A 26,320-nucleotide genomic window follows, 5' to 3' on the forward strand; every position below is an offset into this window, starting at 1 on the left:
TTTTTTCTTGTACTTAGTGCTGTTGGATCTGTCATACATTGGTCTAAATAAACCACCTCACTGCCACAACATTTCCTTTCAGTAAAAAATATGAGCAAAATAATTGTCAAAGATAAAACAAAGCTTACTCGCACACACAATTCAATGTCATTTTTATAAAAAGAGCATTTATTTCAAAGTTTTTTTTTTCGCTTCGGAGATTGAAGCACATAGTAAAGCAACAGTACAATGTTCAGAAAATATAAGTGTGATGCTGTAACTTTTTTTTTTTAATCTTATCTTCTTAACATGTTTTTGTTGTAATACTGGAATATTCTGCATGTATACTAAAATAAGAACTTTTAAAATTGTACAAATTGGTACCATAAAACTTGACAGAGAATAAAAACGAGGCGTTCTCTCACTGCAACAAACACAGATTGCTAGTTTTCCTCTTGAACAGGGAGAAAGAACGACAAAACGCCAAATAATGGAAAAACAAAACAAAACAAAAGCAAAAAAACAACCAAACAAACAAACAAACAAAACAAAGAAAGAGAGAGGGGTTGTATTCACACAGGCATAAATCAAAGCGGATATTTAACTTTTGGCAGGAACTTTCTTATAGCTGTACAAAACAGAAAATTGAGTACAATGTAGCCTCTCCATGTTTAGACAACGATAAGAACTGCAAAAAGTTAACCATAACTTGCTCCTGTGTAGCTGCAGCCAAAGAAAGAACAATTATTGTCATAATAATGAGAATAATAATAAAAAAACAACAATAATAATCATAATAATATAATAACATTAAAAAAATTGAACGAGAAACTACACACTTAAAAAAAGGATGTTCTAGTTTCAGCCTCTTTGTATATGTGGCTAAGAAAACACACCTTGTGGTATTTTCCAATGTCCACATTTTATGTTTAAAGAACCAACATGTAGGATTTAGTGGCATCTGGCACTGAGATTGTATATAACAGCTAACTCATCCCCTCCGCACACCCTTGATAAGTGTGTAGGAGAAACTACAGTGGCATTTGGGTGATTTAAAAAAATCCCAATCACCCCCTCTGAGGGTGGTGGTTACTTTGTTAATTCTTGGCTAATGGAAAACTTGGTGGTGCAATATGGAAGGCTTTGTGGAGGAGGACCCCCATCCTGTGTTGATATGAACAGGTGATCGTACACTCCTGAAAACACAAGTGTGAATATAATAGTCCAGCAGATATAAATCCTACACACTGATCCTTTAAGCAGCATCACATGTTGATACAACAAGTGTTGCTACTAACATAGCTGGTGTTGGAAAAAAACACGACGTACATTTTCTCGGACTACATTTACCGTGCTAGCAGAAACAGTACATTCTATTTTAAGAGTGTTTGAGGCGCCAGTTTGGATCCTCAAAGTGATTTATCACGCACATTGCTCTGTACATACCTAACATGGAGAATAGTTTGCTTTCTGAATATAGTTTTCAAGTTACAAAAAGAAACAAAAAGAGAGAAAAAAAAAAAAGAGAATGCACTGCGTTTGCAAGAGTGTCCGTAGAGTTTAAGGCGATTTTTAGAGCTCACAGGTTTTTACTCGTGATTGATCATCATTGGTGGACTCCAAATGAGGAAGTGATCATTCATTGGCATGGTGGACTTGATATGGGAAGTGATTATTGATGGGAGGAATGGGAACACAGGGCGTGGTCAGGGGTGGGGCTTCATGTCTTCTTTGCAGTGAAGAATGAAAACAACGAGTCATCCACAGTTTTAAAATTTAATCCATGTTTAGTTTGTCTCTTTTTGGGAGTACAAAAATGGTATTTTGTAGCATCTCCACAGATACTCAATCCTTGTGTGTTGTCATTTCTCTGTGTGTAGCTACTGAAGCGACTGGTCTCCATTGTTACTCTTGTTGTGTTTACCCCTGGAGTTGTTGTTTATTTATTATAAGGCCACCATACTGTAAAGATGCTTTGAGCGTCTTCAAAGTATCAACAACCCAGAGTCTCTCACGCCATCCAAACCACAGTACCTGCTGAATTCTGCACACACACAACAACAAATGTGAAAAAAAAGTGTTTGTTTCAACTGTTTGACCCTACTGACAAATTTTGACCTGTCATTTCTTTTCCATGAAATCAGGCAGCTGCTGGATCCATTACAAGTAACTGTTTCTCTCTTACTCTCTTTCTAGTGGGTCTTTTACATATATCACAAAGAGAGCTACGATATGACCTGTTAAGACCGTTCAGGAACCTATTAAAGGAATAAAATCTCTGTCAGGAACCCTTGAGGAAGTAGGTGAATCCAGTCCACAAAAGTATATTGAGCCGCTAATAAACTAAACAGTTTGCTATAAGCAAGTCCTTTTGATCATACAGCAACATATTTTTTTTCCAGCAATTTACTTCCAAACAGACAAATGGTTGACTTAACAAATCTCCCAGCCCTACAATGCTCAAGTCTGTAGAAATAGAGAGAGGGGAAGAGATATAGGAGGGAAATGATAGTTTAGGAAAGCCTGGGAGCGATTTGAGTCCAAGAGTTCTTTATGTGTTCATTAACAAATCGTCTTGGAGGACCAGGGAGGTGCCAGGGAAGGAAGAGCTGTTAAAGTTCGTTGACAAATTGGCATGATTTGATCAGTTGGTAGTTGGTAACAATTGGGAACTGGAGAGTGTTAAACCCTCAGTTAACAAAATCTCAAGGAATCAATAAATCAGAAATCAGGGGCGTCCACTCAATAAGACCACTGTTAAGAGTCTTCACCATCATCAGCATCATTAATGGAGCAGTCTTTGGTCCCATACAAATCTGCCAGCTTCTTAAACCTCGGCCCCCAACTCTGCAGATAGTCATAATCCAAGTCAGACTCAGTTGTGACAGACTCGAGGGAGCTCAATGAACCAGCCAATGATCCTCTGCCTTCATAGCCGTAGATCTGAATAGAGTCGTACGGAGGTGCAGTCGGGTCGCTGTCAGCTTCTGCGATGCGAGTCTTGATGAAGTCATCGACATCGACACTGTTGGCTGCTGGACGACCAATACCGGGCCTGATGGGATACTGGAGCTCTGGTTTGATGTCCTTCCGTGGCAGGAAACCATTGGCTCCATCTGGGTTCTAAAAATTTTCACAGAGAGCACTTTGCTTTAGAATTCAAGTCAGATGAGGCTGTGAAAGCTAAACGTTGTGGGGAATGAGAATGGCCTAATTTCATTAGGCAGGTACAAATGGTATTTTACCTGTATGTACAGTGACTCCTTATATCTTCAACAGAAGAATTTAAGCATAAAAAAAAAAAAACTTTGTGGTGTTCACTGTAACCCTGTCCCTCTACATACCTGCAGTGTAGCGATGTCAAAAGCCTCAGTGTCCTCCTCGCCGCCTCCTTCGTCGTCATAAGTGATAATATTCTCTCTGATGTCTTCCTCCTCAAAGACAATCAATGGCTCCTTTTTCTGACGCCTCAGTGCAACAAACAGCACCACTATTGCTGCCAAAGAGAAACATACTATTCAGAAATTGCTCTGTATTTAGTAATTAACAATCTTCACATAGTCTCTGTGAAAAAAGTAGAAAAGTGAGCTTTAGATAATTAGTATGCACTGTGGGAGTTAGTCCAATTAGACCGCAGACAGTTTAATTAATATAATCACTGTATTGTGTATGCATGCTATTTTAGTCACAGGTGGTTATCAACAAAGTGTTCGAAAAAAAAAACAAAAAACAAAACACTCTATAATCTTGTACTCTGAAGGTACAGAAAACAAGTACATTTCACGACGTGAAAAAGCACAGTTCATTTGAAGACATAGAGGACACGATAACCCAGTCCCCTTTGTGTCACCTCAGTGTAAAGTAAATATGAGCTGTATTTAGTCCTGCTGGGACCAGAGCAGACTGGCCGAACGACTCATTGTGCAAACATCCTGCTTGATAGTCTAATAATATGTAAGGAACCACCAATCGAAATTTCATGTTGTCACAAGGAAATCTTATTTAAATCAGTAATCCATTATCATGTTCCCAACCTGACAAATATGAGACTTTAATCCAAATTTTAGCTCCTTACCCAGCAGGATAACAATACATGCCAGGATAGCTATCAGTGCCCCCGTGCTGAGACCAGCAGGCAGGACGTAGGGCTCCACGTTACAGGAGAGGATGGTGTCCTTGCTGTCACAGGAGCACACTCTGATGGTCAGGGTGTTGGTGCTACTCATAGCAGGGAAACCGTTGTCATTTATCTCAATGGGAAGGTAGTAAACATCTTGGGTGAGACGGCTGAATCCTTTCCGGAGCACATAGATACTGGCTGTGCTGTCTGTGGGGACACATAGACAAGAGTTCAAATAGAAAAAGAAAATGGATATATAAAAGGAAGCATGTTTTAGATCAATGCTGAGTTTAAGAAACTCACTCCGACATTCATGTGCAAAAACACACACCGTGCACTTTCTTCCTTGGTTATCATTGTCCGAACATGTGCAGCATTCACCACCCACACACACAGAAACACAAAACAAACGCTGACAGAACAAATGAGGTGTGACTTTGTGGAGATAAAATTCAATAAAATAAAATGAATAGCGGGGACATTCATCAGGTCAGGAGAAAGTTTAACCATTGTTAGTGTTCCTATGACCGGACTAAGAACTGACTCTGCCACTACAGTACCCCACAAAAATGCTCCTGTCTCCTCCTTCCTTTCCGAACCACTGAATCCAATTTTGGAAAGTCACATGAACTATATTGCAAACAATGTGTGTGCTGAATGTCTTCAGAGACATTTCACAAGCTCCACCACCAAGCTAATTGTGTTTAAGATTACATTTACAATACATTTAAAAACATTTCTCTTTGCAAAATAAGGTTTCTGATATATTCTAACTCACCCAGTTAATTTGTTGGCAATTTTAGTTATTTTAGTTTAGTCATTTCATCTACTTCTATAAATATGTGCTTGCTGAAAGATTTTTCATTCTCTCTCCTTTGTTTTTTGTCATTGCATTAACTTTACTTTCCTCAATTCTGCCTTCTTTTTTTTTAATCTTTAAACCCTTGTCAGTGTAATTTCTTATTTGTGTGACGCAGGTGTTAATGATGGAGGGATCCAGCACAACTGCACATGTGCACACACACTCAACAGTGGAATGAGTTTTGCTCTTTTAGATAGAGAATATTATTTTAATAATTGCATTTCATTAATCTAGCACAGAGCTTTCTCCTGACCTCACTCTCAACAAATAAACAAACAACAAGATGGTTAAAGGGGTTCAATAAAACTCAAAAAGAAGGTGATGGTACACCTCTGCCCTCTCTGGTACTGATGTTACAACATCATCTATTGCTATCAGCCTCATGCTAACACGCTCTGACAGCCGTGAGTGAGTGCATATGTACGTGTGTGTGTGAGTGAGCAGTGTGATTTTGCCTGTGTGTGTTGCATTAATGAAGATCTGCTGCATCTGAGGGTATTTGGACTAATAGAAAGAGACTCCCCATCTGTCTTTTTCACGCTGCGTTTCTGTCTTTGTCTGTCCCTGTGTCTGTCTGAGTCGTTTCATTGTCTTTCTCTGTCTCTCATTTCCGTATATGTCTTACTCTGCCTGTCTGTCTCTCTAGGTCCATCTTTCTTTCTCTGTCTGTCTGTCTCCGTCTGTAAGGAGAGTTGCTACTGAAACCCCCAAATCTTGTACATTCGTCAATACTGATCATGTGAACTACAACATATTTTCACCTTTGTCTTGTTTTTCTGAGGAGTTTTTCTTCTCTTCTGCACATATACTCCTTCTGTCTCTTCCCCTCTTGCTCTCTGTTATCTCTTCCCTTTTAGTTTCTCTCCCAGTTCTCACAAAACTTAATTCAATCAGTTGCCTCCCCAAGATGTATGTACAGACGGACAGGGACCTCTCTGCAATTAATACAGCCCACAGGACATGTGTGCATTTGTATGTGTGTCTGTGATAGGGAGAGAGAGAGTTTCAGAGCACCTGCTGCGTTCTACAAGGTACTGTAAGCCTCCATCTGGTTATGCTTTGATCTAATCTGAGTGGAAGGGAGGAGGGATATGGAAAAAGACCAAAGATAAAGGAAGACAGAGATCTGCTACTGGGAAAGACAAGAAACAGAAAATAAGAAAGAAGAAAAAAGAAGAAAAATAAGTGAAATGAAGAATGATTTTTAAAGTCCTTTACCTCGGTTGTCTTTAAGGGAGAAGTTGTGGTTGTGGGCAACTTCTGGAGCGAGGCTGAATGTGAAATGCTGTCTGTGAGCCATCTCATCTTTGTCGACTGCGCTCACTGTTTCAATAACCTAAAGCACACACATACACACACACACACAAACAAAGGGAATGCAAAAACACATTAGAAATGTGATAAGATAAAATACTGGCCGTTGGAAATATTATTAATTTCACGATAATCATACAAGATACATGCACAGATTTGTACTCAGACATGCACACAAATGCACGAAAACACACCTTCCCTGGTGCCACAGTTTCACACATGAGGACTTCGTTGTTGGTAGCAAACTCTGGGGGGTTGTCATTCACATCTTTCACTTTGATGTTAACACGCACTTTGGTGTCCTGGTGGTGGCCTCCTTTAGACGCACACACATACAGAGAGAGAGGAAGGCAAAATCATCAGTCTCCTGCTGCATTAACGCTTTTGCATGAAAGTCAGACAAAATGTCAAGGGTTTTTTATGTACTGTTTTTTTTATGTTGTTTTTTTTTTTTTGTGTCTTGATTCTAATTCACGTTACTTGTAACATTCAGTTTGTCTAACTGAATATATTCCAGCAAAATTGCCTGTCAGTCAGCAAGCCACTCAGCCACTCATTTGTTATTTTGATTTGAAAAGTTACAGACGTGGGTTTGTGAGACATCAGAGTATCCAGTCAGACAGTCTGCCACTCCGTTAGCTTACTTTTATGCAAACCGCTTTAGTATGACAAAGTGACAAATGTCAAGTTTTGTCTGCTGGAGGTTAAAAAAAAGAATTGTGTGAATCAGCCATAATGTCTGGAGAGCAAAAGTTGACAATCTGATCATAAAGTCAACTTCCGATTTATCCAGAGTATTAACGAAGAAAGAATTTTTCTATCCATCCATTGAGCTTAAAAAAAAAAAAAAGAAAACCTACAAAAAACAAAAAACTAAAATCTACACTCTACTGCCTTGCATATTTGTAATTTTAGTCCATATGATTTTTCGACTACCCTGTCATTACAAGGCATTTATTTAGATTCCCAGGGCCTGTTAGCGGTTACCTTAGCCTGCAATGGTCATAGCTTTGTGGGCGGCGAGCCCGTTTCCATCTGGCTGTCTGGCGTCAAGCACGCCACAGGGAAACCACACGGCGCTTTGCTAGTTTGAGGCCTTACCACAGAATACCAAGGTGGGGCCGCTGAGGCTCACTGGCTGGCGGGTTTGTGGGGCTGAAGCTAGGGAGAGAAAACTCTGGAGGCCCTGTTGGTCAACTGGCATTCCCCTGTGTTATCCCCACTCTCTCTCTGTGTCGTTAGCATGAGTGTTTGAGGTGGAGATGGACAGTTAAAAGTTTCAGTGCTGCCTCATCCCTCATTTTTCCACAACTCTTCCACTGAATCAAAGGTTGACTGTTTCATATTAACCAAACTTTTGTGCTGTAAGAATCTCAGTAACTCGCTTATTAACAGTTTGTACCTTCAGATTTTCTTTCCCTTTGTTAAATAATTTTTATCTGCATCTCCCTGGGTACTTCTTTTGAGCATCCAGAGAATAAGCTTGGATATCTATCAACTGCCAACTGAAGACAGCAGATCTATGTTTGTGTCCATTTTTGGAAAGGGTCACATGAAAATTGCAAGATGCGTGGATGAGTAAATCTTAGACACAAGACACTGAGCACTTACTGGGGTAACAATTGGATCCACTCAACAAAAATAATACCACCAAGCATTTACGAAATAACCATCTGCATAAAGCCAGTTATTCCTGGCTGATGCTGAATATATACTTAGTTTAAACCGAACTGGGTAAAAAAGAATTCAAGGCAGCAGCTCGAATCTACTTAGTCTATCCATAAGATGTCATGGAGTGTATCCAGCACCACAGAATGACAGGTTGGGCTCTTGATTCGTTGGATTCCAACGAATGCACGGCCTAGTGACTCTCTGGGATTTTTCCAACTGTTCATCTTTGACTTTGTCTCACCGTTATATGTTAGTATATGCTGGAGATTGTTTTACAAATTACACAACAGCCAAGATGAAATTCTTGACAACCTGTTGCTCTTTAACTAACTGCTCTCTTGGAATGGCTGAAATATTAGTAAATTAGTGCCGACAGCTTCATAGCCATTGTGTCACTTCACATTCAATCACTATTGGTATGAGTGTGGAGTAAGAACAGCAATAATTCCTAATACTTTCTTTTGGCTTGTAAAATGATTGCAATACAAAGGATGTGCGGGAGAGATAAACATGCTCAGACACATCATATTTAGTTTATCTGAGCATCCATACATACCTATCTCTGTGGCTGACACAGAGATGTTATGCCACGGCTGTGCTTCTCTGTCCAGCGGCCTTGTGGTAGTAATCATACCGTCTTCTGAGTTAATGCTGAAGAACTGCTCGACATCTGTGTACCGAGGGATCATGTACCTGTATAGAAAACAGACACATATCTGTAGTCGTGCTAATATATCTAAGATTGGCAAATTAATAGCAAATTATATTTATTATAAATTATAGCAAATAGCACAAACATTTAATTGGTATGTTACTTCCCCTCGGTTTATCCAAACTTAGCTGCCCTTTGTGCTGCATCTGTTTTATGCTCATACACACAAAGTGCTGAGTCTTATGTTGAACTTTGTTGAATGATTCAGTGATTGCTTTTTCATTTATTTTTTTAATCTGTCTTCTTTTCAAAACTTGTGTATGTGTAGACTGTGTCTGAGTAAAAATGCAAATGTAAAGCCAAGCCTCTCTGAGTCATATTGTGTGTTCAGTGTAGCTGAAGGATGGTTTACTTTAGTTTTAAATTGTTGCTTTTGGCAGTCATTCAAGGGACTTTACACTCGTGTGGAGATTCATATTCTCCCACCACTACAAGCCTAGCGAATGTGTGTTTGTGCTACCTGACAGGATTGTTGGCAACATCAGTGTCCTTGGCGTGGACTCGTCCCACCAGGGTTCCTTCAGGTGCATTTTCTTCTACCTCAAAAGTATAACTGGGAGCTACAAACACAGGAGGCTCATCTGCATCCTCCACTGAAATCTACATACACAGACACACAGACACACACACAAACATGCAAAATTGATAAAATGCCTTTGTGATATTTGTCTAGTCATACACATTAATGCACACAAGCTCTAAGCATTGGGACACCAGAAATGCATGTATGCTTTCTTGTACACAATCGCATGCACTGTGCACACACTTTTCTCAACACGCATAATGTTACAGACAAATGTGTACCTTTATTGTAGCTTCATCCTTATAAGGCCCCCAAGCGAGGAACTGAGGATCAACATGAGGGTTGGATCCCTCCACCTTCAAAGTGTAGGACCTCTTAGTCTCAAAGTCCACTGGCTGGTGGAGAGACAGAGAGATGGAGATGGAGTGAATACAAGTCACTTAAAGAGTAAATCTCATTTCAGCAGTCAATAACTTGAACAGCCACCCATGTCTGATTAAATATTAACTACAAACACAGAAAATGATCTGTGTTTTTGCCGTGTAATGCTAAAGAAATGTATCCTACTGCAGAGGTTGTGTTGACTTTGTGAGAAGCAGTGAGTGACCAGTGCTCTATCCTTGTCGTCTGGTAGGGGGAGCTGTGGCTGCATGAATGAAAACTGGCATCTTATCAGCTGTATTGACAGCAGCACTCCAACTATTACCACTGCTTTTACTAACCAACAAAAACCAGTGTGTGAGTGACCCATATACTGACTTCAATTTCAAAGAAAATTGTAATGCATGATATCACGTGATATGATGTGACTATTACAGGCCAAAATGCATCACTGGCTGTTTTAATCATCACATGAAAACAATAAACATTTGTTTTTAATGAGCCAAGATTAAGTTTGGGAGCTTGGGACACCACTTAATAAAAAAGTCTAAAGAGTGCTTTGGGTTACAATGTGGTGACATTTCAATTTCCAATAATAAGTACAACAGCGTGCTGACAACTACATTGACTTTCTTTCTTTCTTTACATCTAAATATATTGTTCCTAATTCATTATAAATCCCTGGCATGGATTTAAATATTCATGAGAGTAATTTCACTAATATTTAACAGAACTGTTCCATTACACTTTGTTGAAAGAAAGCCCTTTGACTTATAAAAACCATGATATTGAATTAAACTGCAGTGTTTCAGACGCTGTTTAGTGCCAAAATTGAAATAAATAAATGAATAAATAAATAAAATAACCCCCCAAAAAAAAAACACCCATCATGACATTAATATTATGTTTTTTATCCATCACAAAATAAGTAGCACAGAAATTACAAAGCAGTGGCCCTCAGCACTGTACTCTCTTCTGCACTGTACATCTTATGCATCTTCTTCTTTCTTCTGACTTCTATTTTTATGCACTGAGTGTATACTAATGAAGGGAAAACTTTTAAATCAACAAAGACATTGATAGTTATTGTAGAACGGATACAATACTCAAGAGATGGTCTCTGCTATGATTAGAAAGACTTGAAAAATGCCAACAGCACCTGGCTGCGACTTGTGATCACTGGACGCTCCATTATAGCCATAATCACAGCAAATAACGCTCTTCTGGGTATCATCACTATATTATTAACCCAGATAATAACCACGTTCCCCCGTCACTATTTTCCTAACTGGTATGGGGACGGTGGACTGGCAAAATCCCACGAGCTAACTTAATCTTTTCATCTCCAGGCTACCATCACTTAATGAAATCCCAGTGGGAAGAAAGATGGCTCATAAGCCCTGTGTGAAGTGTTATAAAAAGCAGCATGAAACTACTACAGACTTATGAGGTTGACACATAAGATTTACCAGCAGTTACCAGTGATTATGGTTGTCACAGAAATAACCGATAACAAATATTGTAGAATGAGAGTGCCGCTTAACAGGATTTTGGATTATTAGAGTATTATTATTATTATTACTGAAGAGCAAAGGTAAAGGCCAGGTGAGGTGAGGGCCAGAATATTCTATGATTGTTTCCTTGTGCTGTATGCCAGAATCTATTATCTCCAGGTAATGCCTCTGAATTTGGCTTGCAGTAGCTCTTTAATCTGTCACATTCAGAACTGTTTTCAGTCAAAGGGCTCAATGCCAGAGTGGCAGTTCCTCTCTCAATGGATTGTCCCACTCCAATTCAGGCATGGCAGCAATGCAGCTCCATTGTGGCAGTGCAGGTGTTTAACGTGTTGATGACAGGTACAATACTAATAGGATAGATGTGACCCAGTTATTCCATTTCTCCTTTTTATTACACTCCCTCTGTCTCTAGGTCTTTCACTGTCTCCTTTGCCTCCCCCCCAACATTCATTCTGCCTATAGACCTCCCTCTGTCTTCATTCTCTCTTTCATTGTGTAATCAATGTGAGATAATAATATTCGCAATAACACCTTCCACCTGCTCTCTCTCACACATACACGCGAACGCACATGCACTCACACACGCTCACATCTCCTTAATATTCTGTGGACTGCTTTCGTCAGGACGCAGTTGAAAGAGAATAGCTGATTAAAGCTCATCCCCGTGTGTGTGTGTGTGTGTGCGCTTGTGTGTGTGTTTGTGAGATGAAGAGAGAGAGAATAGAGATTAGTGAAGGCTTCTCTCAACGCTGATTTGAAAGTGTGTTTAGGCATGAATCTGGATGTGTGTAGATCCATTTGGTTTTTGCGTGGCACTGCCTTCAGGGGGCAAAAGGTGTTGATTTCCCTAGAGAGGTATTACGATGCAATAATCGCATACATGCACTCACGTGCACACAGACAGGCACATCTACACTCATGCATAGACCCACAACCATTGAGATGCTGTAATCAGACTGAGTGCAGCAAAAGTGGGGTTATATGGTATCTCATTGTCTGCTCATGAACACACACACACACACACACACACACACACATCTTAAAATCAGCTCCAACCGCCTTCTCACTTCATTTACTCTTCAAATTAAAATCAGACTATTAAACTATTATTCCAAGAGATGAAGGATTGTCGTTTTATGCCTCCTGCTATCAATCAGTACAATTACACATACAGACACATTTCAAAATCAGCCTCAACTGCTTTCTTACCTGCCAGAAAAAAAAGTTGTTGCTACTTAAGAAGTAACCAGGTTGTCTTTAATTACAAGTTAAGAAAACATAGTGGAGCTTGTGGCTCTGACTATTAGAAAATTACCATGCTCATTGTTTTAAACTGTCATTACTGTCCATGAAGACTGAAATGGAACTGAATGTCAGCATGTATATGTGACTTCATTTCGCTGAGTTTGCCTGCACACGACAGTGTGTGCGTGTGTGTGTGTGTGTGTGTGTGTGTGTGTGTGTGTGTGTGTGTCTGTCTGTGTGTCTGCATGCCAGACTATTTTTACAATGAGCTCACAGTCCTGGCTCATTTTAGCTATATTGAGTTTAGCATAAAATGTTTACACAAGCATTGAACATTTCTCAAGCCCAGTTTCTGGCTTTTTAGCCTGCGGTCCAGACAAAAACACCCAAACACTGTCCCGCTTGAGTGTAATCACTTGCTCCCATTTTTGTGATTGGCCTATTCTGCTTTGGTCATCAGTACATTCAATCAGTGGATTCTAACAAGTTCTTTGAAGGCTCTTCCTTACAAATCTAAACATTTAATCATTCCCATGTGTGTTTTTTTTTTTTTTTTTTACAAAAGGACAAGAGGAAAGGGGAAGTGGAAGTAATTTTGTATTTCAGGCCTTCTTGAGATCTGATTAAAGTCAGAAATTCCATCTTCTGCTGTTGGCTGACGCATGATCTGTATGTCAACTGCTTTGTTGAAGTGCCCTCAAATAGCAATCACCAAGAAAAGAGAGATTAAATCACCTGGTATCATTCACCCATTTCCCTGCTCATTCCTGGTGATGCCATAGGGAGGATAACCCCCAACTGTGCCATTCCCCAGTCATAAGCTCCAGGAATCACTCATCACTCATGCAGATACTTGTTAGAAAACACATAAAAAAATTACTTATTTCACTGATTAGGAATGTCACCATCACACCAGTAAAAGCGAGCTGTAGGTCAAGGCTGGCTGCTTTTTTAAGAAACATCATTGATGTCTGGTCAAAAAATGCAACTTGCCAAAAAAATGTGATCATACTTTTAAGCACATAATTACAGATTTGAAGTGAAATAAGGACATGGTTTGGAAAATTGGTGGTAGGGGGGTGATCCCCCCTGTAAGATTATGTGGGTTGAATGGCTGACAAACCACTTTAACAAAATGTCTTTTCATATCAAGGATATCTGTCCAAAAGATAATAAAAGAAGAGAATCCACCGAGAGACTGATTCTGGGTTACATTTCATTCTTATTTCCCCTCACATGTTGACAGGTCGGCTGGGAACGCTATTACTTTTTAACAGAGAGACTCAGGGTTTGGACGCCCCGGGAGGGAAAAGCAGGCTGCCACAGCTCACTGGAAGACTCAGCTCATAATCCTGACCTGCAGCCACACATGCAACTGTGTGTTTGTGTGTGCATATGTCTTTCTGTGTATGTCAAAGAGCACTGTGTGGGTTTGAGATGGAGAAACTGTGTGTTTGAGAAAGTAAGGGCGCATTTGCGCGTGCATTGGAGAGAGAGGGAGAAAAAATAATTGTGTGTGCTGAGCTGGTTCACTGAAAGCTTTAGTTACAGCGTGTGTGTGTGTGTATGTGTGTGAGTGTACGTGTGCATGTGTGTGTCATAGAAAAAGTCCCATCTCAACTACATTTCAGTGCTGGCAAATTAAAAATGTGGGCAATGACGCACACATAGTTTCCTTAAGAGCTAGCTGTCGCAACAGAACTTTTGACCAACATACTTTAACTGACACAGCTAAATTAATGTTCTGTATACTGAATCCTTATGACCAGAAAGTTGAAGAACAACTAACGTCTCTACTCCCTTTGTATCAATTTGATGGAAGTGAAATGTGAAATAAAAAACTGACTTATAATGATGCACCTACTGAAAGTTATTACCTGAACTAGCATTGACTTTTGGCTTTATAGTGAGTTACAGCTCATTGTTAAGCTGTCAGACCTTTAACATCCCAGCCATTGTTCATCCAAAACTCTAAAATCCCACTGTACACTAACTGTTGACCAAACAGCAGAAGTAGCAACATTATCATGTGGCCAGACCAATGAGAGAAAATTAATTACAATGTTTCCCTGTAATTACTCAATGTGTCAAATGTCAAACACATTTGTCATGACACAAATTTGTGTCATGACACAAATGTCATTGAAATGCACACTGTGATTGTAGGCTAGTGTTTCCGCTACCAATAAATGCATGGATGCTTTTCTTTCGTTCCTTACCTTCTTCAGTTTAACAACAGCCTCTCTGGTCTCGGAGTCAGTGCTCAGTTCAAACATGGTTATTCCATCCCCATCTATTAGGCGATAATTCACCAGTCCATTGTCTCCGAGGTCGGGGTCTTTAGCATGAAGTCGGCCCACCTCCTCTCCAGGCACTTTGTCCTCTGATACGGTCATGGAATACACACCTGGGTGAAAAACAAAGGCAGAAAATTCACTTTGGTCGACTGATGTTAGTATCAACCAATGGTCCCAGCATGCTTTGGTATTCAACATTCTCTGGAGGGTCTGTGGACAATTCCTGGCTGGTTGCCACTGTGTTTACTATCTGAAGTAGGGTCAGTTTTGGAGGGCAGAGAGGGATTAACATGAACTATTCCATCTGTCTCTTACGGCCCAAAGGACATTAATATCTCCTATAGCGTCAGGTGGGTGCGTCAGAGGGAGTAGACACCTGGCTTGCAGAATGAGAGCGGCAGGACCATATGTCTACTCTCACTCCTCTTTAATCTTTCGCTCTCTCTTATCTCTGATATACTGTTTCTGACCATCATCTTCACTGACCCTTTTTTTCTCCCTACTTTGTTTCATCTATCTTCCATTCTCCATTCATTTTATCATAAAATATCCATTGATCATTTTCCCCCCCCCTCTCTTCCAAAGTTTGTCATTTTCACTGTCATTTCTCTTTCTAACTTGTCTCTCCTTCCCAAACGCCTCCATTCTTGCCTCCTTCTCCCCCGTGATGAATCAGGCACTGAGCAGAAATAACTGATCATTTTATGGGTTGTACGCCATTAGCATGTTTATCCTGCTTGTCCAGGTGTAGCAGTCCTGTGACTCATGAAACTCATTTGGCCATGTTGTTTCCAAGCAAATATAAGAGGAAGATGGATCACAGGGATTGATCCAGCCTGCCCAAATCCCCCCTTTCACCCCCTGGGCCTCTCCTGTTTTTCCACCACATCTCCATTGATCGTCACAAAATCCCTCTTGCCTGTCTTTCCTCTTCATCCCTGTCCGTGCTTCTTAAACTCCTCTCCATAATGTTGGCCAACATCTTTGCCTCCCTCTTCATCTCTCAGCTCTCAATTGCTTCTCCCTTTTCCACTCCATCTATCTAAAGCCCTCTATTCATCCTCACCTCTCCTCCCTGTCTCCACCCAATTTCTTTCATGCCCATCTCCTGCTCCGATTTCTCACTCTGTCTCTCTCTGTCCTGCAGGCCATTCTGGCTAAAAGCTCATTTCATCCTTGCCCTTCCTTTGCACTTTACCTCCCTCTCTTCTCCTGTCGTTCTATTCTTGCTTTTCCTAAGTAGCTTAACTTAAATGGCTCCTGGCAGCTGGGTTAAACATTGCAAGACAGAACACACAGGAAGCCTGGAATACCTGGCTGCAAGCTAAAACGAAGTGCAGTGCATACAGGAAATGTACATTTACATTCACAGACCAGAGTTGAAGCAAATTTGAGTTTCAGTGAAGTCTTGACTGAAAAGGCCATGCACTTATAAGTTAGCCATCGTAGCTTCCTTTTGGAGAAAAGAAAAAATGATTTCGCTTTCAGATGCTTTTGCTGACATTTATATTCAGCCAAGCACAGCGGCATAGTGGTTAGAGCTATCGCCCCACAATAAGAAGGTTATGGGCTCGGTTCCTTTCTGTCTGGAGTTCACGTGTTCTCCCCGTGCCTGCGTGGGTTTCCTCCCACCGTCCAAAGATGTCACATTTAGGTTAAGTGGTTAATTAGTTGTCCATAGGTCTATATGTGAGTGGTTGTTGGCCTCTGTGTGTCTTTGTGTGTTGGCCTGGTGGACTGGTGAACTGTCCAGGGTGTACCCGGCTCTCACCCAATGTGAGCTGGGACACCCACGAGCCGGAAATGCATAAGCGGTTGAAGATGAATGAATGAATAAATGAATATTCAGTCTTCAGCCTGTTCTTAGAAGGAAAATCTCGGTAAGCCATCTACATTTAGATGGAAACAAACAAATTCAGCTAATGTAATGACCACAGCCTTTTAGCTCAGGCATTTCAATATAATTACAAGATTTAAAATTATATCTTGCATTGCATAATTCGTCACTATATGTGAGTTTGATTTGTTTTAATAGAAGCCATACTAACGAATGTAATGATAATTTGAAGTTGGCTGGGGAATAGTTTATTCATAGAGTTAAAATATGTCTGCAATTTGTGCTTTGTGGTTGGTCGCACTAAACTGATTCTTAGTTTGATCACACAACATGGTCAAATAAGATATTGTTGAAATACTGTTGAAACTAAAGAAACAAAACTGTTTAACAACACATTGATTTAAACATAATTCAGTTTTGGGAGTATTTAGCTTCATAGGCTACGTGCTGTAAATGCATAAGCCAACGTGCTCATATGCTGCTGGTGCAGTCGGGTTTTTGTAAGTATCTGACAACGAAATGTTTCATTACAGCGTCCAAAAAATATTTTATACAAATAAAAGCTAACGAATATTTATTTATCTTGAATAGCTTTAGTCCTTTTTGTGTTCTGCTTGCTCTGTCTTTTTCATGCTTAAACAGTGATAGACTGCACCTGATATATTAACTCTATATAATGAAACCTCTGTCATGTCATTTCAACTCTTATTAGAGAGTTACAGACACAGTTGCTTGTCATTTGGCTTTGGTTTTTCCAGCTCCTTCTCTCCGTGCTCTGACGGATTTTGAGGGCGGCAAACGAGAAATGCTTGATAAAGAGGTGAAAATGAGAGAGCTACAGGGACAGAAAGTCTGTGAGAAACAGAGAGATCAAGTCGAGGAGTAAAGAAAAGAAAAAATACAACAGCTTGAATGGAAACTGAAAAAATGCTGCTGGAACACATGAGAGTGAGTTAGGTGCTATAAGCAGTGGGGTTCCATTCAGGGAAAGCGGTCTCACTCTATCTCTTTTCTGGCTGCTTCTTTTAAAAAATCTTTTTAATTTTTTCTCCTCTCTTTGAATCTGTTTAGCCTTCTCTATGCCTCTTGCTTTGCCTATGTTTTTATTTCCTGACTTGCTTATCTCATTTCCAATTCTTTCACTCTCTCCCGGCTCTCTCTCTCTCTCTACCCATCTAATAAATAAGTAATCACTGTCCTCATTCACACCATCTGGGAGACATCTTGTAGGCGTTTATGCTGCTTCTATTGCTACTACTCTTTTCTTTCTTTCTTTTTTTTTTTCCTCTACCAACTACATTTTGCTCTTTGGCACATTTTCTTCTATCACAGCTTTAAAGCTGAAAGTGATGCAAATAGAGAGTACTTTGTTTCCACTCATGTCTGATCATGTTCAATTGTAAAAGTAGATTTCTGTTCTTGTGGACTGAATTTCAACAGATATATATCTATTAGGAACTGGATATGGAGGAGTGGCCAGTTGTTAGAGAACCCACATTTAGAGTCCAAGTACACATAAAAGATGTAATACTCTCCGGAAAAAGTCAGACATTTAAAAACACAATAATGTTCAGTTTTAATCAAAATGATCAACTGAGTATTAATTAAAGTAATATAAAGTAATGAAGTAATTTAAGTAAAAGCTGCTACTTCAGATTGCATTAGACTGTGTATATGCTTTCACCTTATGCTATTCATAGTATGTGTATGAACACAAGGCATTTTAAGAGTATGGATGTCACTGAGAAGAGTTGGTGCTCCATCCAACTCCTTCAAAATATCGTCTGTTGTCATACAGTAGCCTTCAGAATCAGTTATAAGTCTTCCATTGCAAGATGGTGACACTGACAGACAGTTGGCTTGTTGGAATACACGGGAGCCGGAGAGCTGGTTTAGGCAATGCCTTTCTCTCGCTCTCTGCAGCTTTCTGTCTTTTATATTCTCCCCCTTACGGCTTCTGCTCATGTCCCTCTATTTTCTCGCCTATTCCGCTTCCCCACAGGCTAAATCATAAGCCCTTGTCTCTTCTTCTCTCCATCCGTTCTTGCAGCTACTCTCCTGAATCTCTGCCAGGAGTCCCTCTGCTCAGAGCTACATGAGGGGAGGGAGAGAAGGACGGGAAAGAACAAAAATACAAAAAGACAAAAAAAAAAAAAAAAAAAGAAACTGAAGTGGGAAGGGCAAAGTGACAGACTGAGTGAAAGGGAGATCTGTATTTGTCATAGAGGCTGACTGGAGACTAAGAAGAAAATACTGTGGTACAAATCACTGCTCAGGTAAACAGAAGGGGTGAAACTTTGGCTGATCATTAGGTCTCTAGGCAGAGCTACTGAAGCCATAATGGCAATGTGAAGGTTTCAAACCATTTTGAAATATTACAGAAGCATCACCGACTTCAAAAAGAGAAAAGGGAAAAAAACATATTCTTTTTTTAAGTCTTACAGTCCAATGAGGACACTCTAGGAAAACACTATTTATTTACTTGACAGCATTGTTCTTAAGGATGATACTGATGTGCCATTTGCTGGAAGGAGTGACCTTCACACCTGAACAAAAATGTCACACCAGAGGACAACGACAGTCATGTAGTAGATGTTAAAATGGATTGATAAACACGGAAGGTGCTTGTACTCACTCTGTGGGAACTTTGGGGGGTTGTCGTTGACGTCAGTGAGGGTGATCTTAACCTCAGTGGTTCCAGACAATCCACCCATATGACCACCCATGTCTTTTGCCTGGATGACGACATCATACTCCTGGCGTGCCTCGCGGTCCATGTTTGGCAAGGCAGTACGAATTATACCTAAATGTAGAGATATCACCATCAATTATTAATGTTCACATTATCACTAATATTGCTGCATCCTTTATCTATGTACATGTATTTATGTGTAAGTGTTATCTTATAATATTCACAATGTCTCTGCATTTTTTCTTTATCAAAATGACATGCAGGTAAGAAGTAATTCTATGTGCATTGAAGTTAAATTGTAATTTTGAAAATGTCCTCTCTTAGCAAAGCAGAACCAGCTAATAAGCAAAAAAAGTACAGTGTGATTTGCCTCCCAAGTGTAGGTGTCATTATTTTTAGGATATTTAATTTTGGGAGAAAATCATAATTCATGGTTTGTATGAGTAAGAACTAAAGTTAAACATGTGTGAAGTCTTATTTTTCTCCATTTCATGGTCCAGTAATATTTTATTTCTGTTTAATTTTTCACCCCCCACTCTCTTTTCATTGCTCTGTCTTTCCCCAGATGTCTAGCTGCAGTATCGGGCTTTCTACTGTCATATTATGCCAAGTGTGTGTCTCTCTTTCTCTGTTTATGTGTTTGTGCGTGTGTGTGTGTTGTGACAGCATGAAAAGCTGGTAATCTCCAAACCAATTAGATATATGAGCAATGGATCTGAGCCAGTCAAATACCCAACACTGGTTTGATTAGCCAGATTTACTCGGCCCAAATCTCTCCCCCTCTCCATGCCCTAGCCTCTCTCTTTCTATCAACTCTCTCAACCAGGCCCTTTCTCTCTCTGCCCTTCCTGCTCTCTCATTGCTCTTCTTCACTCTGATGTCTGACCCAACATAGCTCTGTGTCTGCCCCAACCTCTCTCCTGTCATCCAATTTCTCCATTTAATACAAACCCAAACATTAGACCTGGTCTCTGTACAGAACAGGCCAAGTGTCCTCTGGAGACCTCTTTTTTTTTTTTTTTTACAGCATTGCCTTATTTTCCTCTTCAAGTGAGCAGTGCGTACTCAGCTTTTCCTATTAAGAGTGGGGGAGGATAAAAATATTATCCCAAAACGTTCAGCTTGGTCTAAGCAACAAGGAATTTCAGCAGGATGTCTGCACCAGCCAGTTAAGGCGTGTGGTCTGAAAAATTTCATATTAGAAGTTTTTAAGATTTTGCTGTGATGATTATTAGTTGTTAAAACTTAAATTGGCAATGCAATTTGCAACACTTATTTTAAGATCCTGTAAGGTGCAGCTATCTGGCTCGTTGAGCATACACCTACCAAAGTGTGGATGTTCAGTTGTGCCTCCTGTGACTGCATACTTTGTTGGAGGTTGTGCAGTTTAGTTCTGTGTATTACATTAATCTTGTAGGCCTTTCTGTGTGCAGTATTGGGATGATACAACACGAAGGGGCTATGAGCCTTTATTTGGTTGCGTAGTCGATGGTTATAGAACCAGGTTTGGTTTTCAGCCTCACCTGTCTGAGGCTCCACAGAGAAATACGGTTGTCCTTGCAGAATGCTGTACACCAGTCTGGCACTGTTGCCGTAGGTAGGGTCATCAGCATCTGTAGCTGTCACCTGCATCACTGATGTACCTATGGGACAGACAAACAGACATGACAGACAAGTCAGGAGAACTGCACCTCAGTGATTCAGTTCAAGAATGGTTTGACAAATCAGCTTGTCAGAGAGTGTGAGATTCACCTGCCTGCTTTGGCTGGGTGGGAAAATGGAGTGAGAAATACTCTCCCTTCTCTCGCACTGCAGCTGCACTGCCGCTGTGCCGCTCTTATTATCATTTCTCTGTATTTCATCATTGTTGGGTTGAAACAACCACGCTCTAATTTTGTTGATTTTCATATTTTAAATACATTTTATTTCCTCAATGCGTTGACACTCCCACATCCCTTAGACTTTTGTGTCCATTCAAAACCCATTTGATAATTTGAAAAATATATGCTTGCAGGCTCAAAACCAAGGCAGTTCATCTTAGTTGCCAGAAATTGACATGTTGAAGATGTGGTGTTTTTGAACCGACAACAGCAATCTACTTCTAGTAAATCTCACTTAACTGAGCTTGACACAGTTAAACTGAACAAATAGGCCAAATGAATTAAATTTGCACAAGTGTACAAATACATTTTGATCAACTCTGTACAATGGCTAAAAATGCATTTCTTCATGTGACACAACTAATAAAACTAACCCGAAAAAAGCAAAAAAATGACTTCTCTATTATTTGGAGAAGTCTTGGACGAGTAGCCTCTTTGAAAGAAAAGGGAGTCAAGAGTTAGCCCTGAAGATCTGCAGGCAAATCTGCATGTAGTAGCCCTTTGTTCGCCTCTCTCTTTTACCTGGCGTGTCCCAGACGCTTTCTACTGTCAAATGTCAAGTGTGTGTGTGTGTAACTGGTAATCTCCAAATCAATTAGTAACGTGAGCAATGGATTTGAGCCAGTCAAAAATCAAACTTGGCTTGGATTAGATTAGATTGCTCTGTCCAAATCCTTCCCACTACCTAACCAGTGTCATTTCATGACATCGGCTTCTCTTATCAAATCCCTCTCTCCTTTTCAAAACTAACCTCTCTTGCTGTTCACTCTTTCACGCCGTTGCTTATATACACAGCAGAAGTAATAGCATCCTCTGAAACGTGCACCAGCTGCAGTCAGTGAATGTTACTGCTGCACTTTCACTATTTATGGAAAGTTTCTGTGTTGATTGTATTCTGTGCCTACAAAGCACAGCGTTTGTTGGTCAATATCTAAATTATTTTTCGGCTGTGACTGAAAGAAGCCATCATCATGCTAACTTTTAAAGAATTAGTGAATGTATCTGTCAGTTTTCTTAGCATACAGTATCTCACAGACCTGCTCAAAAGTCAGTCCATGTTGCTAAATTTTTAATTTACCCCAATTCAGCTTTCAGCTCAGATTCCCTCTTTTTCATTTGCAGATGAAATCTGGGTAGAGCTCAAGGTTTTGTGTAAAGCAAGGAAACCAGTAAAACTCAGGTATGAACTGTGCACTTTGCATTCAGTTAAAAAGAATTTGATTAAAACTAAAACATCTAAAAGGCTAAACGCCAAAGCTACTTGTGATGACTTTGTAACCGCATGGTATTGACTGGCACTTTAGTTTTGTGACCTCAGCATTAGGTTGTTGATTTTCGGTTGCACATGTGATGACTGGACAGTTTGCAGTGGCACCAATGTGAGCACCGCTGTCCTACTCCAAATGAAACCTATTGTGTATTGAACTGTAATCAAGTTTAATTCAGGCCTTGTCTCAATATGGCAGCTACCTTAAGTGCAGAGGACAAATTAGCAAGAATGTTAATTTGAAAAAGGCTGTCTTCTTTATCTGTTCTAATTCTGAAATCCACAAGGGAACGTGGAGCTAGTTTGTCAATTTAAACCATTCCTTTGTGTTCCACTTCTGCCAATGTCTGTCTGTGTCTGCTACCCTACAAGACTTCTGTATTCAGGTTCCAGCTCTAGAAACGGATGTGAGAAAAAACCTGAACTGAGCTCATTCAGAAGTCCTTTCAGAAGTTCTTTCTTTGGAAGGCCAGTCCATTCAGAGAATTTATCTGGCTGTCAGAGTTCCTGGCAATACCACCGCTAGGGTGGTTCATGTCAGGTCAGCATTCATGGTTTGAATATATTCCAAGACCACATAATATTTGGGAGGAAAATCTATCAAGATCATAAGCTCTAAGTAAGGTGGCTCCAAGGAGATGGTAGGCGCTCTTGTCCATGCCAACATACGGCTAAATATATAAAATACTTACTTTTGGTTGAGAAACCTTTTCATTTCATGCACATATAATACAAAATAAAGAGGGGAAAGAAATGAAACTACCTTTTTTGCGACAGAGTACATCAGGGGAAGGTATTGTCTGATGTCTACTTCTGTCACATATCCTATGTTCAGATTTCAAGCTTAATCAATAATGTATGGAAAAGGCTGTTTAACAGAAACGTCAACTCCATAAGTGACTCCATTAACAAATGTCACTCAGCATACAGTGGAGACCTTTTCAATAATAAAAATAGATGGCATTTCATTATGTCTACACTCATACTGTTACTATCCAATTATTTGGAAAGAAAGCAACGCAGTTGGGCAATTTCAGCATGCATTTCAGTTTCAATTTCTATAAGTTCTAAAATCTCTAAGTTGCGTTACACATCGGGTGGAGAACACTTGTAAGCTGACATTAGCTGATATATCTCACCTTTCAAGATAATATTTTATTCTTCTACAGTGTCATCATAAATAATTGAATCAAAAACCTCCTCAACAGGTGACTTTCTTTTTTCCCCATCACCAAACATGGCTTCCCCTCCTCCCTAACTCTTTTTTTCATTACTCACCCACATTAGACATCTCAGGCACCCTGGCATAGTACGGCCCATGTAGAAACTCAGGGGGATTATCATTGATGTCCTGAACTTTGACAATGAACTCTGATGGAGGCTCCAGAGGTTTATTAGTGTCTCGGGCCACTGCCTGGGCTGTTAAAGTGTACTGGGCCTGCTCCTCACGGTCCAGGGTTTTTGTGGCATGGATGTTGCCAGTCTTGTCATCAATAACAAAGATCGTTCCTGCACCTTCTCCAGAAAGGATATATTTGATGTTGCCATCGCCTGAGTCGACGTCTGAGTGGAGCTGAAGAGACAAGAGAAGAAGGTTGAAGAATGTGAGACAAAGACAATTGCAAATAAAGTGCGTTTTCGGTGCTGACAGCATCAGGATTTCAGATGTTTTTGAAGCTGAAGAGTATTAGAGGCCTAATAGTGGTTACACAGAGTGACAGGTAGTTATCATAACATGTAACATGCTTCTTTTCCTCAGTTTTACAAATGAAAGGAGTAGAAATACAAGACAGGCTAGTAGCTGTGCTGTAATATGTAAGAGATTTAAAATGCCATCATTAAAAAACAAAACAAAACACTGAATTAAACTGTTGGTCTTCCTTTATTACCCCCCCCCAAAAAAAAAAAAAAAAAATATATATAATGCATTGTAAACATCATTTGTTTCTTTTGTTGAGTGATGTTGCTGTTGTGGAGCAGTGCCACTAATCATCAACATGACCTCTCTCTTTTGTCTTGATATATTACAAAAGCACGTTTAAATGCTGTAGCTGCCACCCTCCATCCCCCCCGCCCTGACTGGTACTGGAGGGCAGTGTGGGTCTTACTTAAACAGCGACTACAATTTTAGTCTTCTTTGGGTAGCAATTGTGTTTGATTCAAGAAAAGACAAGTGAAGAAGAGTTGATGGAAGAGTGTTTTATTCTCTCACTCTATATGTTACTCACCCGGCCCACCAGAACTGGATCAGGTCCAGTGTATTCCTCAATGACGAAGAACTGATTCCAGACCCATCCTCGTTTGGACCTGTGGAGTACTTGCCCTTCCTTCCCTGCCCTCTGTTTGTGTCTATGTACGGACAAGTGACCTGCAAGCCCCAAAACAAAGATCAATATGTTGCTTTAAATCAATGCCAAATTATTATTTTTTTCAATACAATCTATAAAACAATTATTAATAAATTGTTTATTCAGATCACTCTTTTTGAGCAAATTAATTACCACAACAACAGCTCATTTTCGAAGAATATTTTCTGGCGACTGAACTCAAGAGTGTGTGGGAGGTAATCATCTCCTAAACAGAATGGTCCACTTTTGAATTGGGGATCACAGGTTCAAATCTCAGCTGAGAAAATGTGGGTGGGCAGCGGGAGCCACACATACACTAACTACCCTGCTCTGGCATTACTGGTAATGCTTTAGGTGGGGAGGCACTTAACCTCTGATGTCTCACTGCAGCTGCTTGGAGGTCAACAGGAGCAGACTGTGGTTGTATAGAACAGCACCATTTTTGAACAGTGTTTTGTTGGGAAAAAATATTATGCTGGGTAAAGATCAAAATAAACAAATAAAAAGAAAAAATAAAATAAAATGAAAGCACTATTAGATGAAATATAATGCATACAAATGGGGTGTTAATAGGTTTTTTAAGGGACCTAATTATAAAGAAAGTATTTTATGTAAGAGACCACATTACTGACAAAAAAAGGTGAATTAATGTCCATGAAGTGTGGTTTCTCTTTGCAAATGTTCATCAGAAGATATGTCAAAGTTAATGTTTGGTTCATGGCTTGAATGGTTGTGTTCCAGGAGAAAGAATGGGCTTTACGGAGAGAACAAAATGAGTCATGGTTATAAAGGTGTAACATTCAGAGATGGCATCACCATCAGTTTTAAAGTGGAAATACCCTGAGCAAAAGGCAACGTGTCTTGTTAGGTGAGAGCAAAATTGGATTTTAGAGAGCATTACCATTACCGTTTATAGCTGTGACTATGATCCAGCCAAATAAAAAAAAAAACAAAACAAACTATTAAATGTTAAAGCCAAAAAAAAAAAAAAAAAAAAAAGAAACATTGCTGCTTTCATCTCACCTGGATGTCTGTGTCTGTGGCTCCTTTGATCCAAGGAAGCGCTTTCTTTCTGGGTTCCTAATGCAACGCTACAGAGTGCGGAGACTCCCACCAACACCAGAAAGGTCCTCAGCAGCCCAAGGCCCTGCCGTTTCATCATCAGCATCCCCATTTTGTCCAACCTGAGCAATCGTGCACTTCACTCTGCCCCCTACCTTCTGGTTCCTCTCAGCGGAGCTCCGCTCCCACTGAGGTGATATCCTGTTTTTGCTAACAAAATGCTGTTGATTAACTTCTAGTTCATTAGCTAAGACGGGGCCTTTTGCTCCTGATACTCATCACCAACTTTCACGTCACTACTGTTCTTCTCCTATTTGTTCTTTTTCTTCTTCTTCCTTCTTCACACTTTGTTCATTCCCGCTCTCCTCCGATCATTGAGCCTAAAACAAAGAGAGGCGAAATTAGCTTGGTCAGTAATTGTCATCATGAAACTGAAAACGTAACATTTTTCCAAAGTTTCATTTACTTAACTAAATACATCCATTTCAATAGAACTGCCAAAATTAATATAGATAGCAAAAACACGCAGAGTTTAGTAAGCATTTGTCCCCATTTGTTATAGAGGGTAATGTTAATTGACTGCAGTTGGATGTCTGACTTCTTAATTGGTCGT

At 40.0% G+C, this 26,320-nt stretch overlaps 1 protein-coding gene across 4 annotated transcripts in view; it reads right to left on the bottom strand.

Moving 5' to 3' along the window:
* Positions 1–200: 200 nt before the first annotated feature.
* cdh11 (cadherin 11, type 2, OB-cadherin (osteoblast)) overlaps positions 201–26,320 on the bottom strand; it is a 78,197-nt gene continuing 52,077 nt past the window's right edge. For 3 of the 4 annotated variants that reach the window (XM_029520513.1, XM_029520514.1, XM_029520515.1), the window contains 14 exons: positions 25,669–26,087; positions 24,526–24,665; positions 23,576–23,870; positions 20,674–20,793; positions 19,094–19,261; positions 14,544–14,731; positions 9,463–9,576; positions 9,119–9,258; positions 8,503–8,639; positions 6,470–6,591; positions 6,180–6,297; positions 4,055–4,306; positions 3,324–3,475; positions 201–3,102 (listed from right to left, as the gene is read on the bottom strand). In XM_029520513.1, the coding sequence (XP_029376373.1) occupies positions 2,737–3,102; positions 3,324–3,475; positions 4,055–4,306; positions 6,180–6,297; positions 6,470–6,591; positions 8,503–8,639; positions 9,119–9,258; positions 9,463–9,576; positions 14,544–14,731; positions 19,094–19,261; positions 20,674–20,793; positions 23,576–23,870; positions 24,526–24,665; positions 25,669–25,819 (2,463 nt within the window). In that variant the 5' untranslated portion in view covers positions 25,820–26,087 and the 3' untranslated portion in view covers positions 201–2,736. Of the gene's footprint in view, positions 3,103–3,323; positions 3,476–4,054; positions 4,307–6,179; positions 6,298–6,469; positions 6,592–8,502; positions 8,640–9,118; positions 9,259–9,462; positions 9,577–14,543; positions 14,732–19,093; positions 19,262–20,673; positions 20,794–20,902; positions 20,999–23,575; positions 23,871–24,525; positions 24,666–25,668; positions 26,088–26,320 lie in introns of those variants that run through there. The other variant, XM_029520516.1, reaches the window with a different exon arrangement.

This window comes from Echeneis naucrates, chromosome 15 (genome assembly GCF_900963305.1).
Source record: "Echeneis naucrates chromosome 15, fEcheNa1.1, whole genome shotgun sequence".
NCBI classification, from domain to species: Eukaryota; Metazoa; Chordata; class Actinopteri; order Carangiformes; family Echeneidae; genus Echeneis; species Echeneis naucrates.